General features: G+C 40.2%; 1 protein-coding gene across 5 annotated transcripts in view; it reads right to left on the bottom strand.

Annotated features, from left to right (window-relative positions):
• Positions 1–6,134: 6,134 nt before the first annotated feature.
• The window catches only part of MYO1B (myosin IB), a 208,653-nt gene continuing 192,442 nt past the window's right edge, over positions 6,135–22,345 (bottom strand). For all 5 annotated transcript variants that reach the window (XM_075070045.1, XM_032763336.2, XM_032763335.2 and 2 more), the window contains 4 exons: positions 20,407–20,539; positions 18,654–18,806; positions 17,276–17,403; positions 6,135–7,408 (listed from right to left, as the gene is read on the bottom strand). In XM_075070045.1, the coding sequence (XP_074926146.1) occupies positions 7,285–7,408; positions 17,276–17,403; positions 18,654–18,806; positions 20,407–20,539 (538 nt within the window). In that variant the 3' untranslated portion in view covers positions 6,135–7,284. The remainder of the gene's footprint in view (positions 7,409–17,275; positions 17,404–18,653; positions 18,807–20,406; positions 20,540–22,345) is intronic.

Consider the following 22,345-nt stretch of genomic DNA (forward strand, 5'->3'; position numbering starts at 1 on the left):
TACCATACAATAACGAGTGCATTCTTGTTTATATTCATGATACATGTATACATTTTAGTAAGAGAAGGAAACCATAAATTGCACTTTTTACAGGGCCAGCATCAAGTAATTTTAGGCCCCAAATTTATGAGAGCATCAGCTCACTTGGTTGTGAAAATTTCTCATGCTAACAGAGAGTAAGATTGGCGAAAGATGATTGGAGAGCAAGAGGATGTTTTCATGTCTCTTCAACTGTGCTTAAGTTTTGCCTTTTGCTGAAGTTCTGGGAAATAGCTGGGCTGTAGATATGGCTAGCAATCTGGCCCTGAAACGGGAACAAAGCATCTTTCAGTAAGGCCAGCTCTTAATTAGAAACTGAATTTTAATAAAAAGAGAAAATACTCACCACATGGCTTAATTAAATCCAGAAAAGGGCAAGACAAATCAGTATTGAGAGAATCTTTGCTAACATAGCAAAATCTAAAATAACAGATTGCAATTTTATTCTTGATCCTCAAAGTGCATATGCTCCCAACCACCACTGAACAATGCAAAGAGCTGCAAATAGAGATGGGGAAGTGACTACCGTGATAGGAGCCTGCACAGAAGGAACAGGGTAGAGCAGATACCCTCTTCCTTGAGGCTAGCTTTCCTCTCCACCAAATATCAATACCCTAACTGGCCTCAACTGAAAATGCAAGTAGGGTAGGACGTGGAGTCACACTAAGTGACATTCAAACCTGACAGGCCTGCAAGAGTCAGCAGCTCTTGCTGCAAAAATCATTAGCTTCTACTTACCCTCTGCAGAGGGACAGAGGATAGTTGAAGTCAGTGAGTCAAGGAACATGGCTACTAGGCCTGCAGCGTTGCTATGCAAGAGGTTGCTATGGGCTCCAAGGCAGTGCAGTGGACGACTCCATCCACAAGATTCTGGGCCAGAATTCCACAAATCCCCAGCTCTCCGTTCCATTTTCCAACCCAGAGGATTTCACACCCATTGACCACTATGTGGGGGCAGAAGGGTCACTGAATGGACAGACTCTATGGCTCCTCTGTTCTCCACACATTTTGCAGGGGAAGTGGTTGGTAGGGATCCTTAGCTACATGGCACTCCTAATGACAACCTAATTAGACTTTATGTGACCCCTTGAGCTATCCTCACTAGTCACAGCCTGTTATTTAAAATACCACCAAATGGAACTATACTATAAATTCTTAAAGTGATAGGATGGCACAAGACTTCAGGAAGTCCTGAGCTAAGTTTCTTTTCCTGAATGTTTGCAGTACACTCACACCTCCCCTCAGGTTTTGTATTAATTGCACGCTAAATGGTGCTTTTTCCTTCTTCGCTCTAGAAAGTTAGGAATTGGCCTTGGTGCCTCAGGGTCTACTCCCGGTTCTGAGAGCGAACTGGAGTGTGAACTTGGCCAAGCTCACCTCACCTCTGAGCTTCAGCTTCTCCATCTACAAGACTTACCTTATCTTATCGCAGTGAACTCTGCCATAACGTTCCCTTGCCTACATAGCTCAGCTCTCCTGCAGAAAACATTGAAGAAATTAAAATACTCAGCCACCACCGTCTAGAAGGGATGTTAGATCAGACAACTACTGATGACAACCATGTCACACTTGTTAGCACAGTCAGCCTGTCCCCTTTGCAGCATGAGTGACAGCAGAAGAGCTTTGCTTGTTTCTTGTCTCCATCTATGGGTGCAAGGATTTGTACACACTTCTGTACAAATAATAATAATAATGGAGATGTTGGAGATTGTGGGTGAAATGGATGGGTCAATAGCTTTGTTTCAGCAAGATCACCCCCCTAAGGTACACTTACTTCTTGGAACAGAGGTTTACTTTTATGTTATATTTCATTTTCAGAGATTAAGCTAAGTGCCAAATGCCTAACAGCCATAAACGGGGGAAAGCTAAAAGCAGGTAGCATTCTAGGAAGTAAAGAAAGGTATTATGATTTTAAGAAATGACATCTCTGTTTTTCTTTTTGTTGGTGTCAACAGTTTTGTGCAGCTCTGGTTTGTATAACGTAATTTTGTCCCGTCACCTAAAAACTTTGACATTTAATAATAAGAGTTGGAGAGGGAGTCCGTTTCAAAAAGCTTTTCCCGCACAAACTTCACCTGCTGACAATGACATCAGTCACAGCACCCATTTTTAACATACATTTTTGAGTTGTTTTAAAGTTGAGTGTTTCAGCCCATGAAGGAGTCAGAGTTGATTTCAGTTGATGTGGAGTCTGGATGTAGTTTGATGTGCATTTCACAGTCGTTGTTTAGGCAGGTTTACTCCAGGCAAGAGCAGCAAACCATATGAAGTATTCATCTGTGGGTTTCGTTACTGGAAAAACCAAGTTGTGTTTCCTTCCCCTTTACTTTTAGCTTCCAAATGCATTCCACTAAATCTTCCCAAGACTCCTGATCCCAAGCCATCCAGCATACAAGGATGATTTTTCCAGTGTTATTAGCAGCAGTTCAAAACGATCAGGATCACTGCTAATCCTCATTCTCCATGTTCTCCTTTTAAGAAGCTGAGAGGGCTAAGAAACCTCACCTTAAAAATCCTTAGTCTCTGATGCATAAGGTAAATGCCAAAGTTGATGTTCTACCATGACTCTGGATCAGAGGATACACCTTGTGTGTGTATATGTAGACAGACAACAAGCACCTCTATTAATGTTTCTAGCAGAAGGAAGTGCTGTTCAAACACACTCCTTGTCAATAATGTTTTTCGATGTATTGAACAGCCTTTAGCATCACCTCTGGAAGAAACTCTCTCACTTAACAAATGGGAAAATGGAAAAGATTTCCGTAATTGGAAGTGATGCATAGCATATTATTGTCTTCTTGTAGGAGCGTGGTACCCCTTAGGCCCAATCCTGCAGACACTCAGGTGTTTGTGTAAGTTTACTCACATGAAGTCCACAGTATTATTCACATGAGTAAAGTTATGCATGTGCTTCAGTGTCTGCAGGATCAGGCCCCACGTCTGTAACCTGAATTACAAAAATTCTGTGATATTGAAAGAACCCTCTCAATATGAAGTCTACTGAGTTAAAAATAATTACTTAAAAGTGGTTTCATTTACTACAATCTGTGCCAGAGACTTTTGTTTATTTAGGGGATTTTACAATCACATTTTTTAAAATGTTTTTCTCCCCCCTATTCTTGGTGTACCAAATTCCAGGGGAAACTGACTATACAACGGAAACAGTGCAATTGACTATATGCAAACTATTGTCAAAACGCACAGAAATAAAGATTCTGAAGGACAAAGATTACAGGGAAAACAGTATTTTACAGTTACAGCGATCACGGGTGTTACGTGCAACACCACAGATGTGTGTGAAGTTTAAGTTGATGGTATCCCTTTAAACTGTTTAGTTTTTCCTTTCTGTCCTTGAAACAATTTAATGTCCAGAGGAGCTTAAATATTTAATTTGGGTTGCCCTTCCTCTCCTCTTCAAATAGCAATTATACTACAGTGCCATTTGCAGAAATAAACTATATCATATCCTATAGAACACTGAAATGTGTTTTGCAAAAGCAATGACTTAAATATTTAAATGAAAATTCAGCAGAAGGGGAAAAGATCTCATTTTATATTAAGTTTAGGCTTTTTAACTGATTCCAGAAGTGTTTAGAAAAACAATACTTTCACTTCTGGCAAAAGCAAAACAAAACACAAACAAACCTGGCCTAATATGAATACCGTTCTTTATGCTTTATATCTTTAGTTTACTTATGCCATGATTTGTATAATGAAAAATCAACTATATAATTCAGTATAAAACTGTAAAAAAATGCAATAATACACAAATTTCTTCTTCCCTTCCATAAAACAAAAAATAGGTTTGTGGCTTGATGCCATTTTATGAAAAATCAAGCTAATCTGGCCTATTTACACTATTCCCTTGGGCAGCCAATCCAAATCCTGAAAACAGGAATGCTGAATTTGCAGAATGTTCAAAGAAAGCTGTGTCCAGAGAAAGGTTTAATTCATTCACATCACATTGCATACAACAGAATGTCATTGAAAAATAAAAGGTTATTGTGAAATCATTTGGAAAGAGATGTTGCTTCACAAGAAAATAACACACAAAATTAAGATTTTGTGTTTTCCCAAACCACTCATCAACATCAGGTTAATCTGAATATCAAGTTTAACCTGAAATCTGAACTTCTTCCCAATCCCATACAGGTAAAACTTGCAAGGAGGACAAGTAGCAGCATACAGATTCAGAGAGGACATGGGGCAAGAACAAAGTTTTATTTCTTATTTGGTGACGTCTCATCCAGGGAGTTCCCTCCCCTTGACTGAGAGTTCCAATGATACATGAAAAATTACAGATAAAGGGATATGTAAATTTAGCACCAGTGTGTTTTTGCCCCTTTTTACAGTAGCACCAGAGTAGGTTAAGAAAGGAAATGGAAGGAAAGGAAACTGACCAAATGACCTTGTATGCTTATTCTAAACTTCAAAATATCATGACTAAGTGAACATATCCAAATAATGTATATTCAAAATCCCTTTCTGTACATTTAGAATCCAATCATTTTTCAGGTGTCCAATTGCAATATATGGCAAAGTATGCACAAGTTCACAGGTTAGAAATTACCACCGTTCTGGAAAACAAATGATACAGTAGAAACCAAGGTAAAGACCTTCATCTTCTTCAAATATCTGTACTATCCTTTTACTACGATCATTTTAAATACTCCCAGAGGATAAAATTGAAGTCATTTGTATAGTGACTTGATGCAAAAGTGAAAAGGTAACATTTATTCCAGGGGTCAAATGTTCAAATGCTCCTGAACCCCACCTTTAATTTTCCACATGCAAACAATTGCAGGAACCAATGACATAAGAACAGCCATACTGGGTCAGACCAAAGGTCCATAAAACCCAGTATGCTGTCTACCGACAGTGGCCAGTGCCAGGTGCCCCAAAGAGAATGAACAGAACAGGTAATCATCAAGTGAGCCATCCCCAATGACAGAATGTACATGGTCTGCCTTCCTTATTTCCAGGTTATTTTTTGAAAATTTGTCCCTAATAGGTTCCTCCTGGAAGGAGTTTGAAAAGTTAAACAGCTTTACAAGCTCCTGTAGCTTTAAACTGGGTTACACTTCGCCAAGCGGAAATTTGAATTCATTGTATGTGAAGAATGGTGTTTGAAATATTAGATCACCACATTTGTGCGATGTTTTTAGGGCAATGACTTCACAATCTGAGTGCATCCTAATTGCTCTAAAAATTGATACCATGGTTTATTTTGTAAAGTTCTCCAATTATAGCATTTCTAGGCTGCTTTAAAACTTACAATTCATTAATCTGACAATGCCGATTTATTTCGAGCCTTCAGGTATTACTAATATGTTATGAGATAGAGGTAGCTTTTGTCAAATTTAAGAGAATTCTAACACAAGTTTCACCACTATTACCATTCAAAAAAATTACACCTTAGTAGCATTAAGGACACAAGTGAAAGCAACCATTTTGTGCCCCAATCTCAGCTAAACCCTTTTATTTCATTTTAACCCCAAACCAAAATGTGACAAAAATTTCAAAAGTGGAACAACTATTTTTCTGGATATGTAAGGAGTGTGTGTGAAGCCCGGGTGACTCTGCTGGAAGTAGTAGGGTTTTAACATTGAAAGCCTACATTACAATAGAACAACTACATAAGGAAACCTTCATAAATACTACATAACTTCACCAACAGGAGAGTAACGAGACTCTGAACTTTGCTTTATCTTTACTTTATTTATGCTTGGGCTTTCAGCATTGCACAGCTGGTGTCTTAACCTGTCTTTGAAGGCAGGGATTTGTATCAGCCTGCAAGCACACAGTACTTCTCAACTGCCCTTGCATCAACAAATCAAACAATTACATTCAACAAACCCTTCACTTGAGCAGTTACCTCTATCTAAAAATTCAAAAAATGTCCCCATAAATCCATGCTTTCAGCTAATGCTTCTGGTTTACAAAAGATTAATTGCAGTCAGTTATACTGAAAGTTTACAATGCAGTTCTTGATTGTAAAGTGTTTCTGTGCGCATATTACATCTGGCACAAAAAAAAACTTACATATAACAGTTTTGAAATACAAAAATATGGTTATAACATAAGAGTACCAAACATCAGAGAATTAGGACAATTTTATTATTATAATATCAATTTATGTACATCATCCCCCAGAATTACGAAACTTTTTAATTCTACGTACTTTTCCCAAATTGACAACTGTAGTGTACATTCTAAAAAACTGCAAATTAAAACCACAAACCTACTTTCATCCCTACGTCATCTATGCAGGCTGTACCAATCATCTCTCTCTTACACACAAAAGTGTATTATAAATAATTTTTCACAAAATGTCATGAGTGTTTTATTGCACATTGTACATGCCCATATCTGAAAAAGACTAACTCTTCAAATAATAACTGAACAGTTTAAATACCCTGCAGTTTCATTATTCATACTACCGCATTTTTTCAGGATCTAATGTGAACCAGTAATTTAAGGAAAAAAGCAGAACAGAAAATATGCTTTGAATTATATAGCTTTTGTGAATGAAAGAAATATGTTGTTGCCACCTTAATTATATTCTGCTTCCTACTGTATAGTCATTAAAAAATATCTGACCTATTAGAAAGCCTGTTTTGAAACACCAGCTTCTTTACTGCAAATAAAAACCATATGCATATGCTGCATAGGCAGTTATACAATCCTTCTGCTTTGCAGAATTAGGTTTTCCTGCACTATATTCTGTCATAGATCAAGTCACATGCTTCTTAGAACTGTTTACAATTAAAAGTTACTGTTTCAGTCTCATGATTTTACCAGTCTCTCTAACGGCAGCAAACAATTAACCCTTTAGCTCACCAGCACAGATTGGCATAAAAATGCAAGGGGCAGAAGTTACCAATAAGCATCATGTCTTTTATGATGCAATCTATATATCTTCCGTTAGGCAGATATCTAGTCCAATGAGTATTAAGAGTTTTTCCATTAATATGTGGGTTTATGGTATGCTGTACTAAAATGTAATGGCTAAACAAAGAACACATCATATGCAACAGATATTTGTCAGTTCATAAAATGCTGCCACTGGACAAAATTTTGAGGGTTAAAACTACTGTATTAAAAAAGATTTAAAAGCTTATTAGTCAACTATTTTGCCAAGGGTTTCTAAAGCTATTAGCCACTGGCAGCCCAAAAAACTAAAAATTGCACTACGAAAAAAAAAAAAAAAAACAAGTCCATGAAAGGTAGAGGGACCAACTGCAGTTAAGGTACAGCAACTTCAAGGAGCCGGTTGTTTTTTCGTTTACAAGTTGGGATGTTGCCATTTTTCTGGTTGCTTTGTATAAACTTCACACATACTTTGTCTTGTTTGAATTGAACAAGGAACCTAGGAGACAGAAGAAAATGGGTTTTAATTAAAAGTGGAAAAACCACGTGTACAGCAAATAGTCGTTTGTGCAAGAATCTCTTTCATTAGCTACTGTAACAAGAAAAAGGTATATATTACCTCACGAAATTGTTTATATTAATTATAAAAGAGGGTTAGAAACTAGAAAATGTTATGTTATATATTAGTTTTGTCCATTTATGCTCCCTTGTGTTCAATTATATTCCACTGTCAGTGATTAAGGCACCTTTAAACTCTAGATTTTTGCGGTGCCAGTTTAGAAAGGGAACATTCAGAATGGCCTGTTTGAAAAAGCGTGATTAATACATGAAAGTATCAAAATGACAAGTAACCTTACATAACATCATTCAACACTTCTGTTAATACACCCCCAGAATACTAGCCTGAGAAACACCAATCAAGGATGGTGAAGGTATATTTAATCCTGCCTCAGTGCTAGAGGAAGGACTAGATGACCTCTTAAGGTCTATGTTTAAAGTACAGTACGGATATATACCAATTAATCCTCAATATGCTTCATTGGTAAGTGGGTAAATAAGATCCCTATTTTACAGGTGGGCAAACAGAGAAATGTAGAAGGACTCACTTAAGACCACATGTTAAATAAGTGGCAAAACAAGGACCTGCCAATTCCTAGCACTGTGCTCATTTCTCCAGATACCATCTGATGGTTTAACAACGGTCCTGTGTATACTATAACTGCTCTATAGACCCAAACATCACTACCTTTCCTCCTACAGTATTTTATTTCTTCCCCTTTCTAGCTACCATTTAAGATCAGGCTATCTAATCGCCTATAGGTGTGATATCCAGCACAGTAATTCCAATCAGTATATTACATCCAACATAAAACATAGGCACATCAGAGTCATCACATCTGATTGTGCTATGTCAGCAGATTTGGCAGGATCCAGAGAAGCGATGCTCTTTAATCATAGTTTCAAGATAAGATAAGATTGAACAAGTTTACCCCTAAGAACCATTGCAAAGACACAAAACGTAAAAGAATGTCTTCTAAATTGAAAGAGAGGATGACCTACTATGAAGGGATTTTACAGTCTGCTGAAGAACAACTTGCTTTCCCTGTTACTGCTGATCTTCATGACGTAAAACTCAGGTATTCTGTTTGTCCGCATTGAACATAATTTCAGAGATGCAAATCTACTTATTGATCTACCAGATCTAGATTATAGATTATATGTACCAAATAATAAAAAAGGTCCTGTGACAAGGCCACTCTTGTAAACAAAGTTTTTAAAATTAAAACAAGATGTATAGACGTATATTACGGGATTTCTTGAAAATATCTTATCTACATTGTTTCTTGAGAAAGCTTCCTAAAATAAATATGCACGGTTTCCCTCCACTGCTAGTAGTTTTGGGGTGTAGAATTCTACACCCACTAACCATTTGCTGAGATAGGGTCACATGGCTAACACATAGAAATCTTAGTCCAAGTTAAAAATGATGTGAAAACGTATCTAGGGAAAAGAGATCTTGTATTTGAGACATTTACAATTATTCCCCACTTACTGCAGCACTGGAACAGATCTCCTTGGTCTTCTACTGGTTTTCCAAAACCCTTCTCTAACTATATCCATTGGCATAAATGCTAAAATATCAAATTCCCAAGGCCTGCAGATTATTTCAAAGATGATAATGTTATTCAAGTAGTAAATAACCTTACAAATATAGTTAAGTGTTGTATGGCATAAAACTAGCCTGCATAACCACTATACGATAAAAACAATGAGGGGTCCTGGTGGCACCTCAGAGACTAACAAATTTATTTGGGCATAAGCTTTCGTGGGCTAAAATCGACTTCATCAGATGTATGGAGTGAAAAATACAGTAAGCAGTCAGTACATATATCATAGCACATGAAAAGATGTGAGCTGCCTTGCCAAGTGGGGGTTAGTGCTAATGAGGCCAATTCAATTAAGGTGGAAGTGGCATAGTCTCAACAGCTGACAAAAAGGGGTAAATATCAAGAGAGGGAAAATTACTTATGTAGTGCTAATGACGCCAATGCAATCAAAGTGGATGTCGCCCATTCAGTATACAAAAAATTTCTGTCTGGGGAAAAGTGGAATAAAGATTGTGTGCATCTAACAGTCAATACACATATTGGTAAATGCTTTAGGGTTCCAGAAGTTTTGCCCAACAGTATTCCAAGTAGCCATTAAGACTGAAGTTAATACAGAAAAGGATCTTTTTTATTTTATACCAGGGTGTTGCATTAGAACTCTGACCTGTAAAAGGTAACCCAACATGCAGCACATTTAAAGAAAAGATAGTTTTACTGGGTATAATGAAAAAATCTGGAATCCTCATTTGATAGAGAAAATATTCTAGATGTACAGAACTTATGATTTCTGGAGAATTTCTCTTGTAGATAAACAGTTAGGTACTTTTATGACCATCATTAGTGTAGTATCTGAGTGCCTCACAATCTAATGTATTTATCCTCACAACACTCTGTGGAGTAGGGAATTGCTAACATACCCATTTTACAGATGGGGAATGGAAGCACAGAGAACTTCTGAGTGACTTTTCCCTGTGTCACACAGGAAATCAGTGGCAAAGTGAGGTTTCCTTGAACCCCAGTTTCTCAAGTCCCAGGCTAATGCCCTAACCCTTGGACCATCCTCATCAGAAATATAATAAAGACCATACCGAGCTGCTTCCTGCCCCAGAGGGACTGTTGTTTACAGGAAATTAAGTGGCACAGATTGGTAAGGCACCAAAATTATGAACACCTGGAACACGTTTGTTCTGGATTGCTTCCATTCTGTGTTTCTGGAGTCTAGTAACCCCCATATTTCTTACTCTATCAGTTTTCACAGTTCTCTGTTTAGTGATAATATACATTTCACAGCCCCTTCTCAGCCATCTGCAAGTTTCTGATAGCTGCTTCCTGCAGTCCAGAATCGATTCAATTCTGTAATCTGGTTTCTCTAACCCTTCATTTTCTACTGAGAGGGGAAAAAACTCCCTTGCAATCATCCAGTTGCTTAAAAACCATCAATATACCTTTATTAAGCCTTTCTGAATTTCACCACCACATGTAGCGAAGGGGTATCAGTAAACAAGATAGCATCACATCATTGTTTGCCTCTTCCACAATTCCCACTGTCCTAAACTAGATCTTCTGTAATAGGCAGATTTTCCTTTCAGCATCTTTAAGAGGTTTTCCAGTAAAGGCCAAAAACTTCAAAGAATATTTCCCTTCAGCCGGAAATCACAAAATCAAGCTATCTTTAAAGCTCAGGGGAAGAAGCAGCCTGAGCTTTGCAGAGCTTCCACTCAGTACATTTTTCCTGCTGTACAATACCAGACGCTGAAGAGTCTCCTGCTCAGAGCTCCCAGCCATGTAGCATCTAGAAAGTGCCACTAAGCGCCTACATCCACAGGCTGTGTCACCAGTGCTGCACTTTCCTTGATGTTCTGACCTCTTGAAACAACCTCTTACAGCTGACCCACTATGTCTTGTGAGAATTTTGCTGACAAAAATGACAGTACAGAAGATAGATAACCCCATTTTAGCACATCTGATTGGCTCAGCAGTTAGCCCCCTCCTGTGACAATAAATAAATGCAAATACACTGCAATGGAAAACTATTTCCCCCCCACCCTCATTGAAAAAAAATAACTGAGGGGGCATAATCACAGGTCAATGTTGTTCTTGCCTGCAGGTACTCCCTTTCCAAGGAGCAGTGCACAGCAGAGACCAAGAACCTGGCTCATAGTTTTCCCTCAGTTCCTAATCATGCAGCTGTGTTTAGATCTACACTTCAGAAGGGACAGGGCAGCAATATTTCACCATCACTGAACATCGTGCTACTATGAAGTTCTTCACATACTTTTGTGTGGATAAATTCAAGAACAACATATACCCAAAGGGTTTTAAATTTCCAAGACAACAGATCTACAAGCAAAAATGCAAGCCTCTGTGAAGACAGATTGTTAACAGAAACCATGACAAGATCTCAATCCTCAGACAGGCCACACAAGTGCACTAAACAGTCTAACATGCATGCTGGAATGTGATTTTGATGGCATATGCCTCTCCACTGAGCATTAAATGAGATCCTTATTAGGAATTGCCTCAACATTTTAAGATGCCAAGGGCACCTATACTTATGGTTGAGTAAATTTAATTGCACTTTTTATAGTACTAAGAAAAACATTGACATTTTCAGATGAAGAGCAACAACTGAAGAACAACATCTGAAGAAGTGTTTTTGTTTTGTTTTTTTTAACCCACGAAAGCTTATGCCCAAATAAATCTGTCAGTCCTTAAAAGTGCCACCGGACTCCTCGTAGCAACAACTCTGAGTTTTCAAGTTAACCCTACATTTCAGCATCTATCAGCTCCATAAACTGTAGTTATTACTGGAACTTTAGGCAGCAATCTATGGTTAAGTGAGCAACAGCACATGACGAGTTCAAGTTTTGCCTAGAGAAATTGTTATTTTCACTAGTGCTAAAAGAAGGTTCCTCAGTTACCGCACAGGATGAGTTTCTTCAAGATGCATGTCCCTGTGGGTGCTCCACTTCAGGTGTTAGTGCATCCCGGCGCCGTTGATCAGAGATCTTTGGTAGCAGTGTCCAGCTGGGACACGCGCACGCAGTTGGTGTCCCGTGGCATCGTTGGAATCTGTTTGGCGCACGTGCGTTTTGACCCCCTCAGTTCCTTCTCCACCGCAGTCCTTTAAGTCGAACTCCAAAGTAGATGGGAGGAGGGTGGGTAGTGGAGCATCCACAGGGGGACACATCTCAAAGAACATCAGTTACTGCACAGGGTGAGTAACTGTCTCTTCTTCTTCGAGTGGTGTTGCTGTGGGTGCTCCAATTCAGATGAATGTAGAGTAGTACCCACTATTGTTGGGAGGACTTTGGAATCGCGGGTTTGGCAGTGGCAGCCAGCACTGTCTGATCTACTATAGTCTCCGCTCTGGCATCTTGTACGCTGACGACCATGTGGTGGCTTTGCATATGTCAATAATGGGTATGTTGTGTAGGAATGCTACCGATGTTGATGTAGCTCGAGTGGAATGAGTTCTGATGCCGTCAGGATGTTCAACGTCGTGGATCTGGTAGCAGGACCTAATATAGTCGGAGATCCACTTGGAGAGTCACTGTTTCAAAACAGCAGCTCCTCTGGAGTGTTCTACAGTAGATACAAAAAGTCTAGGTGATTAACTAAATGATTTTTGTTCTGATCAAGTAGAAGGCAATCGCCTTTCTATATCAAGGGTATGAAGTGCTGCTTCCTATAGAGTTTTGGGTAAAAAGTTGGGAGGTGTATCAGCTGGTTAAGGTGGAAAGAGGACACACTATCTTTGACAGAAATTTAGGGTAGGGTTGCATCATGAACTTGTCCTTAAAGAACTTAGTGTACTGGGAGGTTGGCCACGAGTGCACTTAATTCCCCGACCCATCTGGCTGATGTGATGGCCACGAGGAATGCAACCTTCATGGACGTGTGGAGTAAGAAGGAGATTGCTATCAGTTCAAAGAGAGGTCTCATGAGGCCCCTAAGGTCAAGTTTCAAATTCCAGGTGGGTGTGGGGGAGTAGACTTCAGGGTAGAGGTTTTGGAGTCCAGTAAGGAAGCGTTTTTTAGTAGGGTGTGTGAAGACAGAGGTGCTATCCATTTTCTCATGGAAGGCATTGATTGCTGCGAGATGAACTCTGATGGAGTTGAGTGATACACCTTTGTTTCTGAATTCTAAAATGTAGTCTAGGATATCGGGAAGGGGTGTGAGGCAGGGCGTGAGAGCTTTCTGTAAGCACATCATCGAGAAATGTTTCCACTTTTGGAGGTAAGTATTGTGGGACAAGTTGCATCTCCTGTGTAACAACACGTGTCTCACTTGCTCTGAACAGGCTAGTTCATGCAATTGGAACCAAATTGGAGCCAGACTGTCAGATGAAGTTTCTCCAGTTGTGGATGGAGGATGCGCTGTCACTCTGGGAGAGGAGGTCCGGTCTCATCGGGAGAGTTCTTGGAGGGCAGATCGACATGTGAAGCAGGTAAGAATATCATGTCTGTCTGGCCCACGTCAGGGCGATAAGTATGACCTCGGCCTTGTCATCCCTGATCTTGCGGAGAACTCTTGTCTATTAGAGGAATTGAAGGGAATGCATATCTAAGTGTCCTGTTCCATGAGATTAGGAATGTGTCTCCCAGACAGCCAGTCCCGAGTCCCACTCTGGAGCAAAATAATTGGCATTTGTGGTTCCTTGCTCTGGCAAACAGATCTATTGAAGGAGAGCCCCAAAGGGAGAATAGGTAGGATGCGACTGTAGGATTTAGTTCCTAACGTGTTCCTGTGAAAAGCGTCTGCTGAGGGTGTCAGCAGTGGTGTTCTGACACCCCGGTAGGTATGAAGCCGTGATGTTTATGCGATGGCGTATGCACCAGTTCCAAAGTTTGAAGGCTTCTATGCACAGGGAGTGTGATCTTGCTCCCTCCTTGTCTGTTGATGTAGAACGTGCATGCAGTATTGTCCATGAGTACTCAAATAGATTTGTTTAGAATGAGTGGGAGGAAGTGAAGGCAGGTGTACCTGACAGCTCAGAGTTCTAGGTGGTTTATATGCAGATAGGCCTCCGGTGCAGATCACCTGCCTGTGTCATGTGATGTTGCAGGTATGCATCCCAACCTACCAGGGAGGTGTCTGTGGTGAGCATGAGTGCGGGGGAATACTGGCAAAAGGGAACTCCTGTGCTTATATTCTTCCTTTCTGTCCACGAGTGCAGTAAGTTCAGCACGTTTGCAGGTGGAGTTGCCATCATATGGAAACTGTGCTTGGTGGGTTCATATACAGAACTCAACCAGCCCTGTAAGCACCTCATGCGTAGTCTGGCATGTTTCACTACGAACGTGGCAGCTGCCATGTGGCCCAGAAGTTGCAGATGCATTCTGGCTTCGATCTTTGGGCAGATGGAGACCATGTGTATGAGGTGTTTGATAGTGAGGAACCTGGGCTGTGGGAGGAAGGCTCTGGCGAGGGTCAAGTCCACGTAAGCCCCAATGAACTCTATGAAAGTGTCACAGTGGACTTTTGGAAGTTTATTTGCAGTCTGATCCTTTGGAAAAAGAGCGATGGTCAACTGTGTTGCTTTCTGTGTTTGCGTTTCTTCGTATGACTAGCCCTTGATGAGGCCGTTGTCCAGGTATAGGAAAAATATGATCCTTTGTGTAGGTGAGCTGCTACCACCATGAGAGTCTTGTAAAACACCTGCGGTGCAATGGAGAGACCTAATTGGAACACTCTGTGTTGGAAATGGTTGTGCCCCACTGTGACCCGTAGGAATTGTCTGTGTGCTGGGTATATTGAAATATAGAAGTTTGTGTCCAGTCCCCTCATTCCAGCGCCAGTATTATCATGCCCAACATTACCATTCTCAATTTTTGGGAGCGGACGAATTTGTTGAATCGTCGCAGGTCTAGAATGGGTCGCCATCCTCTGCTTTTCTTCTGGTTCAAGAAATAGTGGGAGTAAAATCCCTTCCCTCTGTGTTGTGCTGGAACTCTCTCCATTGCACCTAAGAGGAGCAGGTGAGTTACTTTTTCCTGAAGTAGGCGTTCGTGAGGGGGGTCCCTGAAATAAAGGGGATGGAGTAGCCCCACTGCACTATTTCCAGGACCCAGCAATCCTGTGTGATGTTTTGCCATGCGTGGTGGAAGCATTGGAGGTGATGGCCAAAAGGGCAAGTAGGCGCTGGTGGTAAAGAGTGGACGCTCAGACCCTTGACCAAGATTTCAAAATTGCAGTGTGTTGCCCAACTCGTGGGAGGTAGGTTGTTCACACTGGGTTTGTTGATGCCTGTTAGGCCTGCCGTGGGACCTCCTAGTGCCGTACTGCTTGGAATACGGGTGGTTGCATTGCTGCGGGCGAGACCTCTGGTAAAGCTGGTATCTCTTCCGCTTGGAAGGAGGGGTGTAGATCCCTAGTGTTCAGAGGGTGTTGAGTGGAGTCGAGTGGGCACAGACTCTGGCATGGCTGCTAGCACCTGTGGTGCCCGGGAGGAGACCTGGCCATGATGCAGTCTTGACTGTTTACATTTCTGCACCATATGCCCGGTGCTGGAGATGTTGGGAATGTCGCAGGTGCTGACCTCTGAGGCAGTCGGCACTGCTGGCAAGGACCTAGTTGGGGCCATTTCTTTGTGCCCGGTTCCCTGTCTGTGGAGGTTGAGGTTCTCTTCATCGTCTCATGACAGGGTGGTGCTGGGCTCTTGGTCAGTCCCAATGTGGTCGGAGAGCACCTAGAAGAGGGTTTTGTTCCGCCCATCTCCAAATCAGGTTGGAGGGATTTCTCCATAAGAATCATCTTTAAAACGCAGGTCTCTGTGAGCTCTGTTTTTTAGATTATTGCAGTGAACGCACTTAGTTGGGACGTGTGTCTCACTGAGGCATTTGACACACCAGGAATGTCCGTCCAAGCATGGTATGAGGTTCTTGCAAGAGTAGCATTTTTTAAACCAGAAGACCCTGGCATCTTTAATGTGGCCACTGAAGAAGGTCTAAGAACGAGACCGTAGAGGAGTTCACTCCAAAAGAGGGAAGAGGGGTTAAGAAAAACTAGGATTTTTTTTTATTTTTGGGGGGGGAGAGATGGGTGTTTGTTTTTAGTGAGCTCTATGCAACTATCTAAAGGTAGCGTAGTAACTGGAGAGGTTTTATCTAAATAAAACTAATTTTCTCTCAAAATAGGGGAAGAGGTTCAGCACTGCCCCCGAGTTCCATCTTCAGTCAAGGACTGTTGAGAAGGAACTGAGGGGGTTGAAACGCGCATACGCCAAGCAGACTTCAACAATGCCGCAAGACGACGCCTGTGCATGTGCGGCTCAACCAGGCACTGCTACTGAAGATCTCCAATCAAAGGCGCCGGGACGCACCGACACTTGAAGTGGAGCACCCACATCTTGAAGAAAAAAGGACAGATTCTGCTTCCTTTATTCAAAAAGAATAGTACCTTACTTTATGAGCAGTCCCACTGTAATCAGTGGCATTACTCACAGAGTATGCTTCTACTCCACATGAGCAAATGTGGCAGAATCAGGCCTTAAGTCCAAAAACAACTGGTGACCTATTTCTTAACAGACCTTGCACCTAATCAATAAAAGCTAATTTACAGGGCAACTTTACTCCATGCTTATAACATTGATACTCTGAATCTTACCCAAGAGACCAAAACATGAAACAGAACTCAATGGACACAATTTGTAATTGGAGATTCCAGTTTTCTGCTTAAGCCACAAACAACTGATTAAACATCAACAGGAATTTTAAGTAACATACACTAAAAAGAAGGTAAAAGATGTTTCAGATGAACTGACATCCTATTAATGTTTTGTCTCTGTCAATTACAGCCTGTATTGTTTCCTGTCATGTTCTCCCTGATTCATTATTTGGTCACACATAGTAGCAGCATGTAAAACTGCTTATGTATGTGGTTTACACACAGTGTGAAAACATAAATCTATACAAGTAAAAGATGGTTTTAAATTTAATTTGTTTTTATTTAATTTCACTGATAATGAAATAGCATTTCTGCTCAAATGTATAGTCTCATTTCAAACAAAACCTAAAAAACAAAGAATTTCTCTACTAAGTTTCAAGGCTCTAAATAGCCAAAAACGAATACTGGAAATGAACACAGATAGAAACAGAAAACTGGAATCCCTGATTACAAGTTATTTTTCTGTCATCAGAAGAAAATCCCAGTTACATAAACCTTGTTTATCCAAGGTTACATTTTTGACTGATGAACCTATCAGCATGCTGTGCTGAAGGAAATGTTCTTTTAAAAACAAGCAAAAAATAACATACTCATCAGAAATCTCAATGTTGAGCTTCTGTTTGGTCTGGCTGAGCGTGGTGCGGTAAAGCTGGGTGGCCATTTCAATAAGGTGATCACTGCTGAACAGGAAATCCCCTTTACCAGCTGCTCCTGAGCCCTAGAACAGAAAGAAATGTAGTTAGTATCAGCACAAATAGACTCAGAGGAATCCTGTAGAGTTTTATATAGGTAAGCAGACTTCAGAACCCCTCCTTCCTATGCCACCCCCCAAAATGCAAAACATAAGGATCAAATACCAGTAAAGCACACCACTGGGCAAGACAGGGTAGCAAGGAAGTCACCACCAAGTGCCAGTATTTTGACGCTGAAGTTAAAAAGGAACGCCATCCAAGTTTTGGGCTTCATATATGATGCAACCTTAAACCTGTTAGAATCTGATAAGAAAGCTCCATGGGATTCTAACTATCAAGGTAGGTTCCCCCTCAGCTCAAAGGAAAGCCACTAAACTTTGTAGATCCTACAGAAATGTACTGTTTGAGTCTCCCTCTGCTGGCTATCTCACAGCAATTCACACTATATCATAGCAACTGAAACCAACTGTTGATACTAGCACATAGAAAAAGATGTTCTGGCATGACAGGGCACCACTATATGAATTGAATTTGTTCAACAAAACAGCTAGGCTATCAGCTCCATTTAAGAAAGAAAAACACTGAAAGAACAGATTTTTAAGACGGTTCTACAATCAGTGAAGAGAAACAAAGTACTTGTAGATTCTTTTAGATTGGTAACTAAATTAGTGATATAATAAGGTAAATTTCTTCGAGCGCCCATCAAGGGGATGAATGGCAAAGTTAGTGATGAAGAATGCAGAGAGTAAGATGAAGTGAGCAATAAAAATGTGGTAAAAATATTCTCAACGAGTTTTTAAAAGTCTAGGTATAGAAGTTAATACATTTTTTCAGAAGAAAAAAGGGGACGATATTTAATCTAAACTTCCTACTTCCCCTAAAGAGCAGAAACACATTTACTGATCTGTTTATTCTACTTCAGTTACACTGAAGAGTCAGGGAAAGCTATACGAGGGGTTAAAAAGCTAAGGACAAGCTTTCACTATGAATAAAAACCAGACGAAAGGGCCATTTTACAAATGGAAAAAGTCTAAAACCTGAAAAGGCTGAAGCAAATCACTAGGTCTCATTTTCACAAGCGAATTGTCACCCATTATTTAACAGTTCCACTACCTGGTCTTTAGTAATCTTAAACCTACCACTTCATAGATGTGGCAAAGGTTTAGACAGCTGTTTTAACCCTATATGCTAATACCACAAGAATTAGTGTTTTAAAATAATTTCTTCTCATACAGTATACATTTGCTTGATAATTTATTACAGATTTAAACTCTACCTCTTTGAGGTGCACAGCAAAAAAGCCATCATTTTGAGAGCTCATGGACACTTTAGTAACATCACCCAGAGGAACCTCTGACTTGATATGTCCAGACTTTTGATCAGCAAGGAGGACATTATTTTTTGTTAACAAGAAAATCCTGGATGCACACTGTAAAATGAGAAAATGAAAAACATTATCTATTCAAACACAGAAATGAAGACTTCACAACAGAGTAACCATTAGGAAAACAAATAGTTTATACAACTAAGAACTGTGGCTCAAATTTTCAAACCTGAGTGCTTTAAGTTCAGCAGGAGCTGCAGTTTGATCATCTCTGAAAACGTGGTCACCTTTATTTAACTGCCTTCTTATCGATCCAGAAGTCTAATGCACCCCCAGTTCTTCATTTTGCCCCCTATGCTTACATGTATAAACACAATATTTTTAATTGTAAGTTTATAGATTTACAATCTGAAAATGGAAAGTCAGAATACATATATAAATGAGAATAACTCTGATTCTTCATTCCTTGTGCACTGCAAATGTCTATTGAAATCAACAAATTTTGGGTGCAGAGTAAATGCAGTGTCAAGCATATATATTTGTGTACACACACTATATGTACCAAAATGTTTATATATTTTAAATATTACCGTATATACTTGATCATAAGCCAGTTCGTTTATAAGCTGACTTCCACAAGATGGATAAGTAAAAGTGGAAAATTTTTATGACCCGTTCATAAGCCGACCCTATAATTCAGCTTCAGCAAACTTTGGCTCCCGGGCCATCAGGATAGCCTACCAGCAGCTTGAGATGGTTTGTCTACCTCGAGTGTCCGCAGGCACGGAGGTAAACCTAAGTAAACAAAGTGTCCCAGCTGCTCACCCTGATGAGCTGGAACAGCAACTGGTGGGGAAATTTTTTGCGGGGGAGAAGCCAGAATTCAGGGGAGTAACTCCTGTGACCACTCCCTCCATGAACCCACCCCTAGCCCGCAACCCCCCCCATTCTCCCCATCCCATCCCTTCCCACCTTATCTGGGGAGGGCCAGGGCAGCCTGCTCTGGTGGCCCAGACTGGGCAGAGTGGTCACAGCCTGCTCTGGAGGGCGGGGCTGAGCGGCACGGCTGCAGCCTGCCAGGCCCGGAGCTGCAGCTGCTTCGGAGGCTGGGGGGAGAGCAGAGTGGCCAGAAGTGGAGAGACTCTGGCCCTAACTCTTCCCTTCTGGCTCTGGTGCCTCTGTTGGTGGGAGGGACTGTGTCCCCTATCTCCCTCTCTATACCCATTCATAAGCCAACCCCCTTCTCTGGTGCTTCTCTTTCCTTCAATTTGGCTTATAAATGAGTATATACGGTATGCTGTCCTCCATTATCATCTCAGAACTATTCTCCTAATACATAGCTAAGCATTTTCTCTAAACAAAAAGATTTTTTGGACATTAGAAACATACTTATCCTAAAAGAATTCCACACTTCTACAGTCTAAAATAGATAATTTAATAAGAACAGTTATGAAAGAATATTACCATCAATTAATAACTAATACCTGCCTCTTATGCAGCAATTTTTATCAATAGATCTCAAAATGCTTTGCAAGTGAGGTAAGCATCAATATCCCCATTTAACAGATGGGGAAATTGAATAAATAAGCTTTTTATTACCTTTAGAATCATTGAGGGGAAAAATAAAATTGCCCTATATGTTAATTTACAACAAGACCTATCACATCAGAATGCTCTTTGGGATTAAACAGTGCTATTTTATTACCTTCCCATTAGCTCTATTGATTTTATTCACAACTTCAGCGATAATGATCTTTTCTTCCACAGCATCTTTGAGTTTTTTGTACTTGGGGTTCTTGCTGATTTCCAGGTAAGTCCCATGGAATGGTTGCCCAACACTGTGGAAGGACAAAACAATACAGAAACACTCAAGTTAAATTTGACTTTTGGGCACAGGTAAAAAATCCCAGAACTGTCACATTTTGGTGTAGGCTTTACAATGGTGGATTGGTGCCAATGGCAGTCCCAAAGACCTTATTCATGGGTATTGTATTTACTTGCATACACTTTCCCACTTCATTAGTTGCATGATGTTTAACACAAGAATATATAAAATATCCCAGTCTCAGCACTTTGGTAGGTATTTTCCAATGGGCCTAAAGCAATCTGTAAGGCATTCAACTCCCACTGATTTTCATGGGAGTTGGATGCCTACCAGTCCTCTGTGCCTTTGCAAATCTCTCCCTGAATATACGCCAGATTTGGATCTATCTCCTACTTAGTCCTATCTGACAGCATTCTGACTTCCAAAACCTCAACTGTACATTTTAACGCATAATATTGCATTTTTCAGTCTTGAACTGTTCTTCCTACATGAGAAGCTCACAACCAGAGATATAGTGAACATTGCTTCTTCCTTCCTGCACAAAAGGGATTTCGAAGTTCCACAGGCAGTCGTCTATTGACTGGAGGCAGACATAAAAAAAAAAATGGATGTGCCAACCAGGATCCAGGGACAGCACCCTCACAGAAATATGGCAGCCTCCACTTTTTCCAGGAGTGGGAAAGAGTAAAAAAAAAAATAAAAAATTGTTTTTTGATCTCCTCCTCTATTGTTAAGAGAAATAGAAAGAGCTGGTACAGACGCTTGAATACAGTGAAGAAAAAGATATTCCAGGATCTATTATATGAAAGAAAGGAGAAAGGCTGAGTGAAACCTGGAATGAAAAGGAAGTATAAGAAAAGAAAGAGAGATGTTACAATTAACGTATTTTTAAATGTATTAAATATAAAGTTGTTGGCTGCTGATAACCTTTCCCATTAATACACAACTGTTGTATGCCTCTAAAATGCAGGTAGTGTCAATTTGGGGACCTTCGAAGACCACATTTTCTCACCCTGGCTAGTGGACTTAATTGGTCTAGGTTCTTAAGTTATTAAGTACTGGGTCAGATTTTCAAGCCCTGCTTTAGGCAACAGTGCTGCACACGAAGTATATTTAACCAAACAAGTTTTCAAGAAACACTAGCACCTCTCTCTCTCTCTGCTGCCACACAAACAAATTAGCTGAAAATGTTTTGTAAGTTTTTAATCAGTATGGTTTCATTTCATTCTGAATTTAGGAAGCATTTTGGTTGAAAATATAAAATATAGATTCTGGCTGAACCATGAGTTGAAGATTTAATTACAATGGGTGTTGGCTTTCATTTAATCAATTCCCCATTGCTCAAACAAGAAATCTCTCCACATTCAGATTCTGACTAGTACGCTGGAGAGAACAGTCTAACACAAGCTACTTTTATACAAAAATAAGACACCACAAGGTTTGTTTCCACTGAAAACTGAACTTCTAGTTTCTCAGTTCCAATCATAACTTAAATTTCAATCAAGCTTCTTTAGAGAGCCTCAGAACTGATTTTTATCAGCTTTATTGCATACAACACAAATATGTCTGCAGCCCAAAGAAAAAATGTAGACATTCTTGCAATTACTTGAGCAATGTTAACTGGACAGATAGCACCAACTGGAGACTCATCAGAAATTCCCTGGCATTTTCAGGCCTCTCTACCTGTCTGAAATACTGATAAGAGTATTTGTAGAGATATGTAAGATTTTACCCAGCCCAGACACTATCACTGAGTAGACAGAGTCTCTGGAATAGAAATAATTACCAAACAAACGTGGCCTTGGGAAGATAAAAAGCT

The sequence above is a fragment of the Chelonoidis abingdonii genome, chromosome 10 (assembly GCF_003597395.2).
Source record: "Chelonoidis abingdonii isolate Lonesome George chromosome 10, CheloAbing_2.0, whole genome shotgun sequence".
NCBI classification, from domain to species: Eukaryota; Metazoa; Chordata; order Testudines; family Testudinidae; genus Chelonoidis; species Chelonoidis abingdonii.